At 45.2% G+C, this 18,099-nt stretch overlaps 1 protein-coding gene across 4 annotated transcripts in view; it reads left to right on the plus strand.

The window, feature by feature from the left end:
• The window catches only part of LOC105478482 (aldehyde dehydrogenase 18 family member A1), a 50,159-nt gene extending 42,503 nt beyond the window's left edge, over positions 1 to 7,656 (plus strand). For all 4 annotated transcript variants that reach the window (XM_011735863.2, XM_011735865.2, XM_024791692.2 and 1 more), the window contains exons 14-18: positions 62 to 257; positions 357 to 478; positions 2,798 to 2,984; positions 3,931 to 4,026; positions 7,261 to 7,656. In XM_011735863.2, the coding sequence (XP_011734165.1) occupies positions 62 to 257; positions 357 to 478; positions 2,798 to 2,984; positions 3,931 to 4,026; positions 7,261 to 7,442 (783 nt within the window). In that variant the 3' untranslated portion in view covers positions 7,443 to 7,656. The remainder of the gene's footprint in view (positions 1 to 61; positions 258 to 356; positions 479 to 2,797; positions 2,985 to 3,930; positions 4,027 to 7,260) is intronic.
• Positions 7,657 to 18,099: the final 10,443 nt, after the last annotated feature.

Below are 18,099 nucleotides of genomic sequence, written 5' to 3' on the forward strand. Positions count from 1 at the left end.
TTTTCATATTTTGTGTGGTCAGAAGATGTCATCTTTATCATTTTCTTCTTTCCTTCTAAAGGTGAATACCAGAGAAGAAGTTGAAGATCTTTGTCGCCTAGACAAAATGATAGATCTGATCATTCCACGTGGCTCTTCCCAGCTGGTCAGAGACATCCAGAAAGCTGCTAAGGGGATTCCAGTGATGGGGCACAGCGAAGGGATCTGTCACATGTATGTGGATTCTGAGGCCAGTGTTGATAAGGTCACCAGGCTAGGTGAGCTGGATGGGGTCTCCTCTTTCACAAGGGGGAAATATTACGTCCTCTGCAGCTCTGGATCATATTAGTGGAAACAATTCTTTGCTCATCTTTCAGTCAGAGACTCTAAATGTGAATATCCAGCTGCCTGTAATGCTTTGGAGACTTTGTTAATCCACCGGGATCTGCTCAGGACACCATTATTTGACCAGATCATTGATATGCTGAGAGTGGAACAGGTGAGTTCCACAGGACTAGTACATTACTTCCTGTCTTAGAAGCCTGCGGAATTAAACCAGGCATAGCCATACCACATAAGGCAGTTTAAGAAACAATATTTTTTAATATCTCCTATGTACAAAGTTCCATGCTAAGTACAGAGGTGAGTAAAACACAACCCCCGCCCTCTAGTAGTTGAACCAAACCAATACACAAATAGCTTTATTACAAAGTGGAATGTGTTGTGTGCTAAAGAGGGTTCAAAGGTAAGACAGACCACATGGCACTATGCTGACTGAACTGTTTCTGGCAACCTTTTGTTCACCTATCAGGGTGTTCCCAAACGTATATTATTTTTTGAATTTGATTTGAAAAGATGGTGCAGAAATGTTTCAAACCAAAAACTTATGTACGTTCACTGCTTGCCCCCAGTGTCTTTGGTTACCAATATTAATGTACCTAATGCAGTGATATTTGGGATTCAGTAATTTGTAGAATGTCTCCCTGGATTATGTTTTACCATGTTGTTAAGGTTGTAAACAAACCAAAAGCCAATTAATTTCAAATATAAAGTTGTGCTGTGTCCTAAATTCATGCCTGCAAGAAAATATAATAGATGCCCTCAAGGCAGAAATGGACAATCTGTTAAACTCTCTGCATGGATGCATTTTAAGCTTTAATTTCTGATGTCACAGTACACTTTCAGAATTATATAAAGCAGCATGGCAGTAGAGAATGTGCTTATTGGCCTTGGTTGCTTTGACTCTGAGCATGTGTCTCTTCCCTTCCATCCTTTGACTGGAAAGGAAGGCTCCAGTTAGCTTATAAATGTGGCATGGTCCCGGTGAGAACTGGAAAGAATTGTTTTGAAAATGAAACTGTACTCCACAGATTACAAGGGAGTTAGATCACATGATCATTCATGTTTGGGGGCCTTACTTTACTTTGGTAAGGAAGCCTGTTGGTTGGGCACCTGTGTTTGCCAAGCACCACAGTGAACTGGATTAGACAGGAGGAAAGCTCTCCTTTAGCCAGGACTAAACCCTGCCCCTAGACCTAATTTGAACACACCAGTGTTATCCTCAGTCATTAAAATGAGGATGGCCTTGAAATTCCAAATCAAAATGAGTCACTATGTGTACTTCATCCAGCACTATTGGATGGCATAAAGTAAAGCCAGAAGGATGGCTTGCACAGGGGTGGGATTCCAGTCTCCAAGGAACACAGAGGAAGTGAGATCCCAGATAGGAAACAATGGCAGGGCCTTGGGACTCATGAGGATAGGGCAGACACCACTCATAACTTGAGCCAAGGCAAAAGCTTGGTCCCAAAGAATCAAGGCATGAAGCCTGTCCTGGGGATGTCTCAGAGAACAAGGCTTAAGTGGGATCCAGCTTGTGATTGGGGCCCTCAGTGACCAGCCTCAAAATACTTAAATTCCTCCAACCAGAAGCAGGATTAGAACCAGAGCCTAGGGCTGAGCTGAACCTAGAGGTGGGGCCAGAGTGACACAGTTGTAAATCAAATGAGTAGCCAGAGTTTGAGGTGCTGAAACCAAGTACTAGGTACCTAACCAGGTACCTAACCAAGTACTGCTTACCTCTAAAGCAAACCTGGGACTTCGCCAGGGTACAGGGAGTAGGAATGTATATGTGGCACCTCCCTCTTTCCATGCAAGTCCAGTGCCTAGGTACCATATGTAGGGACTGGGATCTTTATTGTTAAGTATTCGTTTTAGTAAAATACCAGAAGTCAAGGCCTTATGTTGATAACCCACTGAATGCCTTGCACATTCTTTTTTATTCTTTTTTTTTTTTTTTTTTTTGAGACGGGGTCTTGCTCTGTCACCCAGGCTGGAGTACAGTGGCACGATCTCAGCTCACTGCAACCTCTGCCTCCGAGGTTCAAGCAATTCTGCCTCAGCCTCCCAAGTAGCTGAGATTCAGACCTGCCATACCCAGCTAATTTTTTAGTAAAGACGGGGTTTCGCCATGTTGGTCAGGCTGGTTTCGAACTCCTGACCTCAAGTTATCCACCCATCTCAGCCTCCCAAAGTGCTGGGATTACAGGCGTGAGCCACTGTGCCCGGCCCACCTTGCACATCCTTAATGTTCAAAGGTTTCCTGCTTCAATCCCTGTTCCAACTGCTTTGAGGGCCCTTTGCTTGCAAGTGGCCGGTCAGATCATGCTGGAGGGAGGAAAGTAGGACTAGTTCTGTTGTCGAGGCCACAGGAGCCACTTTGGGCTGTGGTTTTACAGGCTCACCTTTCTGTTCTATCCTAGAGCTTGCTTATTTCAGTTGTTTTTTTGTTGTTGCCCCTGTACTTCCTCTGTTCCAGGTAAAAATTCACGCAGGCCCCAAATTTGCCTCCTATCTGACCTTCAGCCCCTCCGAAGTGAAGTCACTCCGAACTGAGTATGGGGACCTGGAATTATGCATTGAAGTAGTGGACAACGTTCAGGATGCCATTGACCACATCCACAAGTACGGCAGCTCCCACACGGATGTCATCGTCACAGAGAACGGTCAGTGTCCAGATGCTTCCCGCATAGTGTCTGCCTTTGCTGCTTTCTGATCCTGCTCCTCTTAGCCCCTCTTGGCCTGCAGAAAAACATCATTTGAGTAGGCTTATGGTAATGCTTAGTAGTGGTTGCATTTGGTACTTTGATGTCACAGCCGGAGGAGGCGGGGCAGGGATGATTAGCTCTGCTTTGAAGATGACTAACCCTGTCAGCGGCGTTATCATTTAATGCATGCAACAAATCTTACAAAGTAGTTAAAGTAAACCCATTTTACAGCTGAGGAAACCAAGGCCCAGGAGATTAAGGGCAGAACCAACTCTGCACATTCATTCATTCATTTATTCCACAAATATGTATGCAGGGACACTCCTGGGTGTCAGATACTGGAGCCTCTATGGAGGATGCCAGTAGGGCCCCCTCGAGGAATTTACAGTCAGTTAATTGGGGCACCAGAGCAGTGCCACCCATATTAACAGCCAGCACTTACCAAGCACTCACTGTGTGCTAGGCACTAGGATGAGTACTCCCCAGGTGCTAACTCATTTCATCCTCTCTACAACCCTATCAGCTAGGTAATGTAAGTCCCTTTTCACCCAGACACAGAGAGTTTTATACACCTGCAGAAGGTCACAAAGCTGGTGGGTGTACAGCTGGAGTTCAGGCCTAGGCATTCTGGCTCTGGAGCCCATAAGTTGGAAGTTTCGGCAGGTCACCTGCATGGGAGATCTGGATTCCAACCCAGTCTTTCCACAACACTGTGATTGATGAAGCTGACTTGTCTTCTCCCTGTTGAGATTTTTCACAAGCCTGAATATTTAATATGTGAGAACACATGGGGAGGCCCAGTGGGGACCCAGACCCTGCCCTGATCTGTCACCAATGAATGGCTGGAAACGGGGATGTTCGCTGGGTATCATCCTGACTTGGTTTCTCTTTCTTTACCCTGCAGAAGACACAGCAGAGTTCTTCCTGCAGCACGTCGACAGTGCCTGTGTGTTCTGGAATGCCAGCACTCGCTTTGCTGATGGCTACCGCTTTGGACTGGGTAAGAAAGACCCTGGTTGGGGAGAAAGAAGTTCCTCTTGAAGCACTGTGTGGTCCAGGGGTATGTTGAGGTGGGGAAGACACCTCCCCTTGACTCACATGCTTGGTCAAGATAAGAGAGAGAGATAGGCTGGGTGGGCATAGTGGCTCACGCCTGTAATCCCAGCACCTTGGGAGGCCGAGGCGGGTGGATCACCTGAGTTCAGGAGTTCGAGACCAGCCTGGCCAACATGGTGAAACCCCGTCTCTACTAAAAATACAAAAAATTAGCCGGGCGCGGTGGCGGACGCCTATAATCCCAGCTACTCAGGAGGCTGAGGCAGGAGAATTACTTGAACCCGGGAGGCAGAGGTTGCAGTGAGCCCGAGATTGCGCCACTGCACTCCAGCCTGGGGGACAGAGTGAGACACCATCTCAAAAAAAAAAAAAAAAACAGACTTCTGGCAAGGTAGAATTATCAGGGAGAATAATTAATGAAACCTCCCATGAGTTGGTGGAAGGCCTATCTTCTAAGCATTTCACATGCTAAGAAGGCAGGTACTTGTATTTCATTTTTCATAGAGGGAGAATGAGATTCAGAGAAGTGTAGTAACTTGCCCGAAGTCTCACAGCTGGCATTCAGACCCAAACTTGTGCAAGTCCAAAGCCTGGGTTCTCCCACTACAGCATGGGCAGACTGCAGCCTGCCTTTTTGCATAGGCTGTGCCAGAGGTACATGCTGCGTCCCTTGAGAGCACTCCTTTTACAGACTTATTTCACCCACAGCCAGGTTGCCTCAGAGATAGGAAACCCCACAATGGTAGGACAAAAGAAGGTACCGTGGGCCTAAGTACCAGGATCAAAACAAACAGGCCAGCCAGAAGCACAAGGTTACCTTCTACAGCAGACTTTGAAATAAAAAGCTTCAGAGGGACATTTCTCTCCCCTTCCATTAGGTATAAAATCTCCAGCCCTCTGTCGTGTTGGGGTTATTTGGACAGTCTCTGGTTTTCAGGGGTACCAGTATATAAAACTCCGGAACAGGCACAGTGGCTCACGCCTATAATTCCAGCACTTTGGGAGGCCAAGGCGGGCGGATCACCTGAGGTGGGAGTTCAAGATCAGCGTGACCAACATAGAGAAACCCCATCTCTACTAAAAATACAGAATTAGCTGAGTATGGTGGTACTTGCCTGTAATCCCAGCTACTCGGGAGGCTGAGACAGGAGAATTGCTTGAACCTGGGAAGCCGAGGTTGCAGTGAGCCGAGATCGCACCATTGCGCTCCAGCCTGGGCAACAAGAGCTAAACTCCATCTCAAAAAAAAAAAAAGAAAGAAAGAAAACCTCCAATAATACATTTATGACACGTTTTCTGAATATTTGAGAATTATTTCAACCACTCAAAACATTTTAGGCCACGTGCAGTGGCTCACACCTATAATCCTGGCACTTTGAGTGGCTGAGGCAGGAGGATCTCATGAGTCAGGGAGTTCAAGACCAGCCTGGGCTACGCAGCAAGACCTCCTCTCTACAGAGATGAAAAAATTATCCAGGTGTGGTGGCGTGAGCCTGTAGTCCCAGTTACTCAGGAGGCTGAGGCAAGAGGATCACTTGAGCCCAGGAGTTCGAGGCTGCAGTGAGCTAAGATGGTGCCACTGTACTCCAGCCTGGGAGAGAGTGAGGCCCTATCTCTATAACAAAACAAAACAGAAAGACACACATTTTAATCCTTCTGAACTTTTTGAGTAGATGATCTGCCTGGAGAAATAGTTCTCACCGAATTGTTAAACATTATAAAAGGGAATTTAACTCAGTTATTCTTAGTCATTATACTCTTTATTTTTAGTTCCCCATTTCTTTTATGTTGGGATTTGATGTAATTATCACATCACTTGCACTGATCTTTATACTCCATGTACTTGAAAAAGAAATAGCAATATATTTTTAAGGGCTGGGGCACCCAGCATTCAAATGAAAATCCAGGATGAGGGAAGAACAAAAGACCATTTCATTGTCCTTCCAACACCAGCTCAGAGTGAAAGCTGGTTGAGTTAAATTCCTTGTGAAATGCATTAATGACAATAGAGATTTTATTGAGCATTTACTACATTCCCAGCACTGTGCTAAATGTGTCACAAGCATGCTCTCACTTCATTCTACAAAATGAATTCTTTTTCCAGATGAAGAAACTGAGGCATGAAGTTAGGTAGCGTGTCCAAAGTCATGTGGTCTCTATGCTATTGAACCAGAATCTGAATCCTGCTGGTTTCACTCTCCTTGCCAACCACTACCCCAAGCACATCCCACCCTCGCTGCATTTCCTACTTGCTCTTCTCTCTGCCTGCAGCACCTCTGTCTGGTTTTCTCCAGCCAGCTCCTTCTCACTGTTCAGGTCTCAACCAAAAGGCACTTCTTTAGGGAGGCTTTCCCTGACCACCCTTCCCAGCGTGTCCCTAGCTCCACCACACAGCCTCTGTCATAGCACCCATCACTGCACTTGAGCACCACAGGAGACTATTTACTCACCTGTCCTTTGGCTGCCTCGCCCACTATAATATCAGCTTCACGAAAACAGGGCCTTGTATCTATTATTCACTACTTTATCCCCAGGGCTCAACACAGTGCCTAGTACATAGTACATGCTCAGTAAAGTGATAATGAGGGAACCCTGCCTCCACTGTATACATTGCAGAACACCAAGCCAGGCCCAGGAAAACCCCTGACGTTCCCTAGGTCTGAGCTGGGAGCAAGAGGAAAGTGAATGAACAGTAACCCTTTGATGTATTCAGTAACTGTCTAATGAGTCCCCTGTGCCAAGACTTCTAGGGGATACCAAGAACATGTCCCTTTCTTTCTAAGATTTAAAGAGTGTTTGAGGAGGAGGTGAAACCATTTTGGTAAACGTTGTCGTACCCCCAAAACATGCTCAAATGTCAAAATATGGTATGCAATTCAGATGCTAAACTGGTATCAGAGACAGCACTTGTATTAATAGCATTGTCAAAATGCACTGGGGATAAAATACAGAAGAGGGGTTCACACACAGTTTCACGAGAAGGGGTGTATCATGATTTATAGTAATTGGAGGACATGTTTATGGGAACAGGATGACTCAGCTGTCCTGGGGAGGATGGGTGAGGAGTTAGCAGGAAGAGAGGGTACCAAGTGAGGGGAAAGCAGCAGGGTGGGTCTGGAGCATGGACAGGAAGCAGAGGCTGGGAAAAGCTACATCTTTTATTCATGCTTTTTCACAGGAGCTGAAGTGGGAATCAGTACATCGAGAATCCATGCCCGGGGACCAGTAGGACTTGAGGGACTGCTTACTACTAAGTGGCTGCTGCGAGGGAAGGACCACGTGGTCTCAGATTTCTCAGAGCATGGAAGTTTAAAGTATCTTCATGAGAACCTCCCGGTTCCTCAGAGAAACACCAACTGAAAAGAGCCAGGAAAACCCGGGAATGTTCCAAAGGTCTTTGCAGTTAAACTTGTCTTATCTCAGGAGAGAGCCCACTCTTGTCTCCCAGTTCCTGGTAGGGTCTGCCTGTTGGAAAGTGTACTTGGATGCTTCTGGGCTCCGTTTGGCAATAGCAGTCTTGGCTGATGGGCGCAGTCTGGCTCCCAGCTCACCCCTTTTTTTTTTTTTTTTTAAAGTAAGAAAATAATTGCTACCAATAGAGACTTTGCCAAGTCCAATTATCTTCTAGGATTGAAAGGTGCATTTTCCCCATATAAAAGGCGAGGAAAATCCATGGCTGCTTTGTATTACCTCAGTGAGTTACAGCCCCCCTTGGCATTTAGTTGGTACTAGAGCCAGTCATCCTTAACAAATCTTTTCACATTTTATTTCTTTCACACATAGTCATCTTCAAAAAGGAAAAAGATTTGGAATTTTAGAAGAGGGGCAACTCTTCTTTTTAGCATTCTCATCAGAAAGTCACAAAAATAGACGGAATCATTTCCACTGGGAAGATTGACCTTTTGTATTTATTTGTGGGGTAAATTAACAAGCATTCCAGATGCTTGCAGCTTCCTGCATCCAGGAGATGCTGTGCTCCCCGTGGTGCAGCTGGAAGCTGAGCTGCAGACGGGAGGTGCGAGTTTCAGGATGCTCCCCACTGAGCCGGAGGAACGTCTACGGCAGTGATGCTTGAAATTTTTGTATGAATTATTTTGTCGTCCTACCCGTTTCCTCCAAAACAAAAATTAGAGGATTATTTTAATACTTTGGATTCTTCCCCCCTTTTTGAGAAATAAAGTTTTTTATGAAAAGCCTGTGCATGATTAAAGTTTTCTCCCTTATTTGTCATTACCCCCTTCTTTTTCTTCTCTTGTGACCCTTGTGCCCTGCTTGCAGGCATGTTCTCTTCTCTTAAAGCTGTCTGGGGAGACAAGACATCTGCCTCAACAGTGTTTGTTGGTGGAAGCAACATAGGCAAAACCCACAGAGGGACTCAGATGGGGAGAGAAGAAAGGAAAACAGGAGATTAAGCCCCAAGAGCTTGAAGACTAAAAGTGCGGTGAGGGTCTGAAGTTGGTGGGGTCCGACCTGAGCGAGCTCCCACGGTGGCACATAGCCCCAGCTGACATCCTTAGTTCACTGCATCCCCCAGCTCCTCCCTGCCCGTCTTGTTGCCTCAGGATCACCTGACAGTTCAGACCCTCCCCACTCTCCCTCCATTTAGCTCCTGTCCTTAGGGCCCCTGGTGCCTGACAGTCTGCAGTTGAAAGATTTCTTGTCTCATGGGGGCCTCCTAAAGAAGTAAGCACTCGCTTACAATGCTGCTGCTTTTCCTCTGGGGATGTTTCACCAGCACAAGAATGATGGTGTCGTGTGGAACATGTTCCCAGGCTGGCTGCACAGCCTGCCTCTCATCCAGACCCTTACATGGTCTGGCAAGTCACCCTGACTACCCTGCCCTCTGGATGGGAAGTTCTGGCATAGCTTGCCTGAAAAGGCTATAAACAGCCCTGCCTGAAACTGTCACAAACACCACAATGAGCTCCCAACCAGACAACAAATGCCCAGGTATCTTAAATAGAAGGCAGCCTAAGAGAGCTGGGGCCCTTGGGGAAGACCACTGAGAAGGCAGGCCTGCATCTGGGCCCTAAGAAAGACCACTATCATCAGACAGAAACCCCAAGTTTCACTCATTAAACTGGCCTGCATCAATCATTGCTGTAAATGCACACATTGAGTTTAACTGCATCCCACAGAAACTTCAAAGAATTGGGGCTTGAACTTGATCATTCCTTTTTCTCATGTAAAAAGAGCTCTGGAAGTAGGCAGCTTCAAGGCTGAGGTAATGCCTCCATGAAGGCCATCAGGCACTGGGGCTGCTTTTGGTTTATGCTCTTCTGTCCTAGGGCAAGGCTCTTGTCCACATGGTAGTGGCATTCCAACCATCAGGACTGCATTCCAGCCAGCAGGAAGAAGGAAGAACCATAGGCAGAGGAGTGTCTGCCCGCTGCCCCTTCTAAGTGACGTTCCAGGAAGACCCCCGCAGTGGCTTGACCAAAACGAGCTCATGGCCTCCCTTCTCTAAAAGGGATCTGGGAGGTGTAGCTTTTTTATTTGGGCACACTGCAGCTCCAAGAAAGTAAGGGTGCTATTGGTAAGGAAGGAGGAAAATCAGATAGGGGAAGAAGATTATCCTAATTGATTCGTGGAGCTGAGAGCAGGATTCATTCACCTAAACAGTATGGCTGCTGGAGAACAAAAGAGGGCTGGGATTGTGGCCAGAGAGGTAGCCACAATGTCCCACTGCACTGCCTCACAGAAAGGAAATGGAAAGGAGAGGTGAGCAGACACTAAAGATTCATGGTGCTATTTGCAGCCCAGTGTAATGGAGGGAGCACTGAACTGGGACTCCAGAATTTTTTTTCCAGCTCTGTCACTGACTGGCATTATGACCTTGGGTAACTAAACATTTTTGCCTCAGTTTCCACACTCACAAAATGGGAGCTTGGATAAGCTTCCTAGTGAGATGGGGGTATGGGAGGCTCTTCATCACTAAATTGCAAATTAGCTGAACAAGGTATTTTTTTATGTGACAGCCATAGCTGGCCAAGTCTTTGGTAGGCATTGAAAGCTAAACGCAACATCACTGACCCGCTCTTCTCCACGCACACACACCCCTCTGCTATTTGCTGGATTTGTGGACCTCAGACTACTTCAAACTGTAGTTCAAGGATCATTGTAACAGAATGACCACAGGGGCTAGCTAAAACTGTAGATTGCTGCACCCAGATCTGCTGAGCCTGAATTTCTGAGGATGGGGCAAGGAATTGGAATTTTTAGTAAGCCCCTTATGTGATTTATCCCAGCATTACCACTACTGTAAGTAACCTGAGAGTTTTGTTTTTCTTCTGTAATGAGAAGTCCAGAAGTAGCTCAAGACCAACAAGGCAATTCTGATGCCATTAGGAACCCAGACTCTTTCCAACTTTCAGCCCTGACATTCTTAACTCCGCAACTTCCCTTGCACCACGATGGCTGTTCCATCTCCACACCTGTGTTCCATCTACGTCCCAGTCAGGAAGAAGGGCAGGGGAAAGAGGCGTGCACAGCTGAGTTCGCCCAACACACCCACATTCAAAGAGCTTTCCTGGAAGCTCCAGTCAGTCACTTCCCTTATATCTCATCAGGAGGAACTGTTTCTTGGGGCCACGTGAACAACTATAGCTGCGAGGAGGCTGGGAAATAGAGTTTTACAGCTGGGCACATTCCTGCTCAAACAAAAATCATGATCCTCTTTGTGAGGAAGAGAAGATAAAAATCAGGTAAGCTACTACATTAGGGGGTAGCCATGTTAGGTACAGTTACCCCTAGTGACTTTCTGAAGAGTAGATTTTCTTGGAAGGCTCTTTTATTCCCTTGAGCTCATTGATAAGTTTTGTAATCCAGGTTTCTATGGGAAAGCTAAAGTGCTCCATAAGAGATGGAGAAAAGACAAAATTCCCAGGCAGTTTTGGAGAGGAAAGAGTAAGTCGTAGGCCGGTGCAGTGGCTCATGCCTGTAATCCCAGCACTTTGGGAGGCCAAGGTGGGTGGATCACCTGAGGTCAGCAGTTCAAGACTAGCCTGGACAACGTGACAAAACCTTGTCTCTACTAAAAACACAAAAATTAGCTGGGCGTGGTGGCGGGCGCCTGTAATCCCAGCTACTTGGGAGGCTGAGGCAGGAGAATCTCTTGAACCAGGAGACAGGGGTTGCAGTGAGCCGAGATCGTGCCATTGCTCTCCAGCCTGGGCGACAAGAGCGAAAGTCCGTCTCCAAAAAAAAAAAAAAAGAGTGAGTTGTAGACTTGCCCTAGGCAGAGGCTACAAACTAAGGGTCAGTAGGAAATTAGGCTAAAGAAAGCTAAATGTAAGAAACAAAGTATAGGAAAAGCCATCTGTTTTTAAACTGATGGCTTGATGGAGGTTGTTATGTTGTTATGGACTGAATGTGCCCTTCCCAAATTCCTCGTTGAAGCCCTACCCCTCAATGTGATGGTGTTTGGAGACGGGGCCTTTGGGAGGTAATTAGGGTTAGATGACGTCATGAGGGTGGGGCCCTCATGGTGGGATTGGTGCTTTCGTAAGAGATGGCATGTCTCTGAACAAACTGTTGGGTAAACATGTCTCTCAACAAACTGTTGGGTAAAAAGTAAAATAAGAGATACTAGAGACCTTGACCTCCCATCCTTCATGTGAGGACGGGAGAAGACAAAACAGTTTCCTGCAAGCTAGGAAGCAGGGCCCTCACTAGGAACTGAACTGGCCAGCACCTTGATCTTGGACTTCCCAATCTCCAGACTGAAAAATAAATTTCTGTTGTTTGATCCACCTAGTCTATGATATTTTGTTATGGCAGCCCAAGCAGAAAAAAACAGACATAATTGTCTTAGAGGTACCTGCATTTTAGAAAAGGAGTCCTACTATTTCAAAGAATTGGCCAGAGTGGCATAGCGGAAAGAGTATGCATTTGGGAGTGATATGACTTGCACTGCCATCTATAAATTGTAGGAACTTGCAGGATTGTTTTTTGCTGCAATGAGCCTCAATTTCCTTATTTGGAAAAAAGTAGACAGCTAATACTTACCTTGAAGATTCCTGTCAGTAAATAATCAGGTCATGGACTGGACACCTAGCTCATGGAAGAAGCACCATCCATGTTGGCCACAATTAGCCACATCTGGTATATCTGTCTTTGTATCCCCCACTGAGCCTAGCAAGGCGTAATGCACACAGATGTTTACTGAGTAGCTATTGAAACAGGCTACTTGGGCAGAGCTATTGAGGTGGAGGGGGCTTTCTCTGAGATCCATGGACCATTAGGGACGCTGGTATGAGGCTGGCAGTCTAAAACGATCATATCTTCCCTGACTCCAACTTATTTCTAAACCATTGAGGAGTATCATTGTTCTCTCTTCCTTATGAAAGTGCCCCGTGGAGTCTCCTGTAGTAGACATTGAGTTAAATGTTACAATGTCTTTTTCACTGGCACTTCTGGCAAAAATCGATGAATAACTTCATAACCACTCTTAAGGGCACCTCATGTAAGTTTGCAGATCTCTGCTATTTTGCAGAACTCTGCTATTAGTGAGAATGAGATTTTAAAGCCTCATTCAGTATCCAGTGAGCACCCACTACGTGCCAGATGCTGGAGATAAGAGACATTTCCTCCCCCTGGTGGTTCAAACGTTGATCTGTCTGAGAATTGCTGCTCTAAACTCAGGTAATTCTTATCCTTAACTCCTGCCCTTTACTGCCTGTTTTACCCTACTCCCTAAGAGAAATCCTTTGGCCAGTAGGAAAACACCAAACTAGACAGATATGATCCCATGCTGAAGGCAGAAGGATTCACCATAACCTAAGAAAATCAACTCACTCTTTATTCCATCTGGCCCCAGGATTCCTCTAACGCTAGAGGGCAGTCGGGTCCCATAGACCTAAGGAAGTCGGCCTGCTCTTCATCAATGCCCAGCAAATTATCCCCTCCCCGTCCTCAGGCTGCTCTCCTGGAAATGAAGTGCTGATCAGTAAAATAACTTCCAGAGATCCTCTTACCTACAGGGTAAGAACACTGGCCTTTTCAGTTTAGAGGCAGAATAGGGTTTGGACCTTGATTCTAACACCTACTAGTTGTTTGACCTGGGGAAAGTGTCTTAACTTCTCTGAATTTTGATAATATGTATCCATAAATGGTTTTGCGAGAGTAAATGTAAAGCACTCAGCACAGTATTCAGCATGTGGTTAACCTTCAGTAACTGTTGGCTGTTACTATTAGTGATTGTCAGGAATGACTTTCTCTTAGTTCTTGACATTGCTTTTTTTCCCCTTTGAGACAGGGGTCTCACTCTAAAACCCAGCCTGCTCTCAAACTCAACTCCTGGGCTCAAGCAATCCTTCTGTCTCAGCTCCTGAATAGCTAGGGTTACAAGTGCATGCCACCGCACCAGGCCCTACATTCCTCTTTTATTTAAAGTCCAAGCATCAATTCCTAGGACATAAAGTGAGGACATTCTTAAGACAGATCTACTATGTACTAAGCATCATAGTAAGGGGGCCAGATGAATTATGTATGATGCCACAATAATCTGAGTGAGGGAATTGTTACCCCTATTTTACAGGTATAGAACCTAAAGATCAGTAAATTGCCCAAGATCACACTGTAGTGGAGGAACCTGGATTCGAACCCAAGACAACAGAGCTTCAAAACTCTTCACCACAGGGGGCATAGCAGTAGTGTTTTCCCAGAAGCTTCTTGTACCTGATCCCAAAGGCAAGTTGTGAGGCTGAAGAAGGAGGTTGCCACAGCTACTAACTGGACCCCTTTTCACGTAATCAGATCCTTGGTCTGCTCCAGTTTTGCAAGAGGAGCCACTTGTCTGGAAACTCTCCTCAACACCTGCCCCTGGAGGGAGCCGACTGTGCCTGAATTATTTAGAGTCTCTAGACACTTGATATAATGAGCAGGTGTGGATGCTTCTCTGAATTCCCCAACATGCCTTTACTTACCTCCTTTCCCCTCCCCCCAGTTGCCTATGAGGAAAAAGGAGGCATCATCCTTTTCCTCACTGTAGATGTGTATGCCTCGTCCTTCATTTTTCATCCCGAAGTCTATTTGTAAGAAGTGTACAATTTTCCTTGCAAATATCAAAAATCATGTTGATTTCCATTGAAACTGGTGGTGTAAATTGACCCTAACTAGTAAATGCGTAAATTGGCCAGGAGTGGTGGCTCATGCCTGTCATTCCAGCATCTTGGGAGGCCAAGGCAGGAGGATCACTTAAGCCCAGGAGTCTGAGACCAGCCTAGGCAATATAGTGAGACCCTGTCTCTAATTTTTTAATATTTTTTATTTTTTTTTGAGACGGAGTCTCGCTTGTTTCCCAGGCTGGAGTGCAGTATCACGATCTCGGCTCACTGCAACATCTGCCTCCCGGGTTCAAGTGACTCTTCTGCCTCAGCCTCCCGAGTAGCTGGGACTACAGGTGCATGCCACCATGCTCGGCTAATTTTTGTATTTTTAGTAGAGACAGGGTTTCACTATGTTGGCCAGGCTGGTCTTGTGTTCCCAGCCTTGTGATCCGCCCACTTCAGCCTCCCAAAGTGCTGGGATTACAGGCATGAGCCACCGCTCCCGGCCAAAATTCTTGTTTTTGAAGAATATTTACTGACATGGAGAAGAGATGCACTAGAAAATATTGAATGGGAAAAACTAAGCTATAAAACAGTATAATTAAAAATTCTCAATTATACATATTTAGTTAGAAAAAGACTGAAAGACAATGTATCAAATAATATTACGGGCTGGGTACAGTGGCTCACAACTGTAATCCCAGCACTTTGGGAAGCTGAGGCTGGATGATCACTTGAGGACAAGGGTTCAAGACAAACCTGGGCAACATATCAAGACTCTATGTCTACAATTTTTTTTTTTTTTTTACTTAGCCAGGCATGTTATGTGTACCTGTAGCCCCAGCTACTTAGGAGACTGAGGCAGGAGGGTCTCCTGAGCCCAGGAGGTTAAAGCTACAGTGAGCAATAATCAAGCCACTGCACTCCAGCCTGGGTGACGAGTGAGACCCTGTCTCAAATTAAAAAAAAAATTATATACACACACACACACACACAAAAAAAAAAAAACAGAGAGAGAGTCTCACTCTGTTTTCCAGGCTGGAGTGCAGTGGCACAATCTCAGCTCACCACAACCTCTGCCTCCCGGGTTCAAGTGACTCTCCTGCCTCAGCCTCCCGAGTAGCTGAGACTACAGGCAAACGCCACCATGCTCGGCTAATGAGTGATTTCTACTGAGCAGTGAGACAAGTGAGTTTTATTTGTCATACTTTTCTAAGTTTTCTACTTTATTTTAAAGTAGAAAATGGGAAATGGGAAATTATTGGTGCAGGCCAGGCATGGTGGCTCACACCTGTAATCCCAGCACTGACTGGGAATCCTAGGCAGAGGATTGCTTGAGCCCAGGAGTTTGAGACTAGCCTGGGCAATATGGTGAGACCCTGTCTCTACAAAAAGAAAAATAATACAAAAAGTAGCTGAGCATGGGCCAGGCATGGTGGCTCATGCCTATAATCCCAGCACTTTGGGAGACTGAAGCGGGCAGATCACAAGGTCAGGAATTTGAGACCAGCCTGGCCAGCATGGTGAAACCCCGTCTCTCCTTAAAAAAATACAAAAGTTAGCCGGGCATGGTGGCATACACCTGTAGTCCCAGCTACTCGGGAGGCTGAGGCCGACTTGAACCGGAGAGGCGGAGAATTGCTTGAATGGGGGAGACGGAGGTTATAGTGAGCTGAGATCGCGTCACTGCACCCCAGCCTGGGTGAAAGAGCAAGACTCTGTCTCAAAAAAAAAAAAAAAAAAAAAAAGTAGCCAAGCATGGTTGTACACATCTGTGGTCCTAGCTACTAGCTGCTAGGGAGGCTGAGGTGGAAGGATTGCTTGAGCTCAGGAGTTTGAGACTGCAGTGGGCCAAGATCATGCCACTGCACTCCAGCTTGGGCCACACAGAGTGAGACCCTGTCTTGAAAAAAATAAAAAAGAAAGAAAAAGAGAGAGCGAGCGAGAGAGGAAGGAAGGAGAGAGAGAGAGAGAGAGAGAGAGAGTCAGAAAAGAAAGAGAGAAAAAGAAAAGGAAGGAAGGCAAAAGAAAGAAAAGAGAGAGAAAGAAAGAGAAAGAAAGAAAGAAAAAGAAAGAAAGAAAGAAAGAAAGAAAGAAAGAAAGAAAGAAAGAAAAGAAAGAAAGAAAGAAAAAAGAATAAAAGAAGGAAAAGAAAGAAGGAATTATTGGTACAATGGTGAAAATAAAATTTGTGATAACAATTTTTTAAATTTATAGACAGGTTTATTTTCCATCCCATCCTCCTTTGTATTCTATCTTTTACAGATGAAGAAATCAAGGTTCAGATGCTCTTGGTGACATAGCCAGTTGAAGGCAAAGTACAGACTAGACGCCAGACCTTTACACAGGAGGGAGACAGTGACCTCAAAGGGGAGTCTGGACTAGTGACTTCTAAGGCCCCTTCCAGACCGAGGCGCTCTTTCTCTCTGCTGCTGGGCTGGTTTCACCCCCTGCATTCACAGCCCTCCCAAGGTAAGAGAACTTCAGAAACCCATGAAGTGCTTCTGCCCCAGGTATTTCACTGAGCTCTAGTTTTCTTTCTGTAACTTGCAAATAGGGCTACAACTCTGACTCTGTGTTTCCAGATTCTGTTTCAATGCAGACAATTAGATGGTAAATAATTCAAGAGAACGGAAACTGGCAAAGTGGTGTGTGATGTCCAAATAGCTATCTTCTTTACCCTCTGGTGTAAACTTCAGGCTCCTCTGCAACTCAGGAGCCCCAGGAGTAAGTGAAATGTACAAACACAGGAATCTCTTGTTTCCATTCCCCTCATTTTAAAATATTGTTTGGGGGTGGGAATGCAGTTTAATCAAAGATTAAGGTAAGACAGTTTGGCTTTGGACGACAGATTCAGGCAACTTCTTAGGCATGTCTGAATTTCTTCCCATGGTGGAGTAGAGTGATCAGAATCCAGAGGCGTCGGTTTCTCCTTGACCTGAGGATTCATGATCCAAAGTTGTGGTCTCAGAAATATCACCATTCATCCTCTTTCTCTTCCTTCTGGGCAATGAGGGAGACACATTTCACCAGACCCTTCTAAACTGCCCCGCCATTAAAGAAGTAGTCTTAGTTAAGACCCGTTGAATTACAGGTAACATAAACCACCTCTGCCCTGCCTAAGAAGAAAAGGATAATGTATTATATGGACATAGGGGTGTCTTATAAAGCCCAAGGGCAAAGAAAATAGAGATGGAGCCTCTCAAGAAATTGGAGCTAGAGGCATCATGTTACAGGACTTCAAAATATATTACAAGGCTATAGTAACCAAAACAGCATGGTATTTGTATAAAAATAGACATATAGACCAATGGAACAGACTAGAGAACACAGCCAACTGATCTTCAACAAAGGTGCCAAGAGCTTACACTGGGGAAAGGACACCCTCTTCCATAAAGGGTGCTGGGAAAATTGGATAGCCACATGTAGAAGAATGAAATTGGATCCTTCTCTCTCACCATATGCGAAAATAAATTCAAAATAGATTAAAGACTGAAAAATAAGATCTAAAACTATAAAAATACTAAGAAAAACTCTCTTGGACATTGGCCCAGGCAAAGAAGTTATGACTAAGACCTTGAAAGCACAGACAACAAAAACAAAAACAGACAAATGGGGCTATATTAAACTAAAAATCTTCTGAACAGCAGTTGATTGTTTCAATCAACAGAGTGAAGAGACAACTTGTTGAAAGGGAGAAAATATTTGCAAACTATTTATTCAACAAGGGACTAACATCCAGAATATAAAAGGAACTCAAAAATCTCAAAAAGGAAAGAACAAATAATCCCATTAAAAAGTGGGCAAAGGACATAAATAGACATTTCTTAAAAGAAGACATGTAAATGGCCAACAGGTGTATGAAAAAATGCTCACCATCACTCATCATTAGAGAAATAAAAATCAAAACCACAATGAGATCTTACTCCAATCAGAATGGCTTTTATTAAAAAGACAAAAAAAAAATA

Source organism: Macaca nemestrina, chromosome 9, assembly GCF_043159975.1.
Source record: "Macaca nemestrina isolate mMacNem1 chromosome 9, mMacNem.hap1, whole genome shotgun sequence".
Classification (NCBI taxonomy): Eukaryota; Metazoa; Chordata; class Mammalia; order Primates; family Cercopithecidae; genus Macaca; species Macaca nemestrina.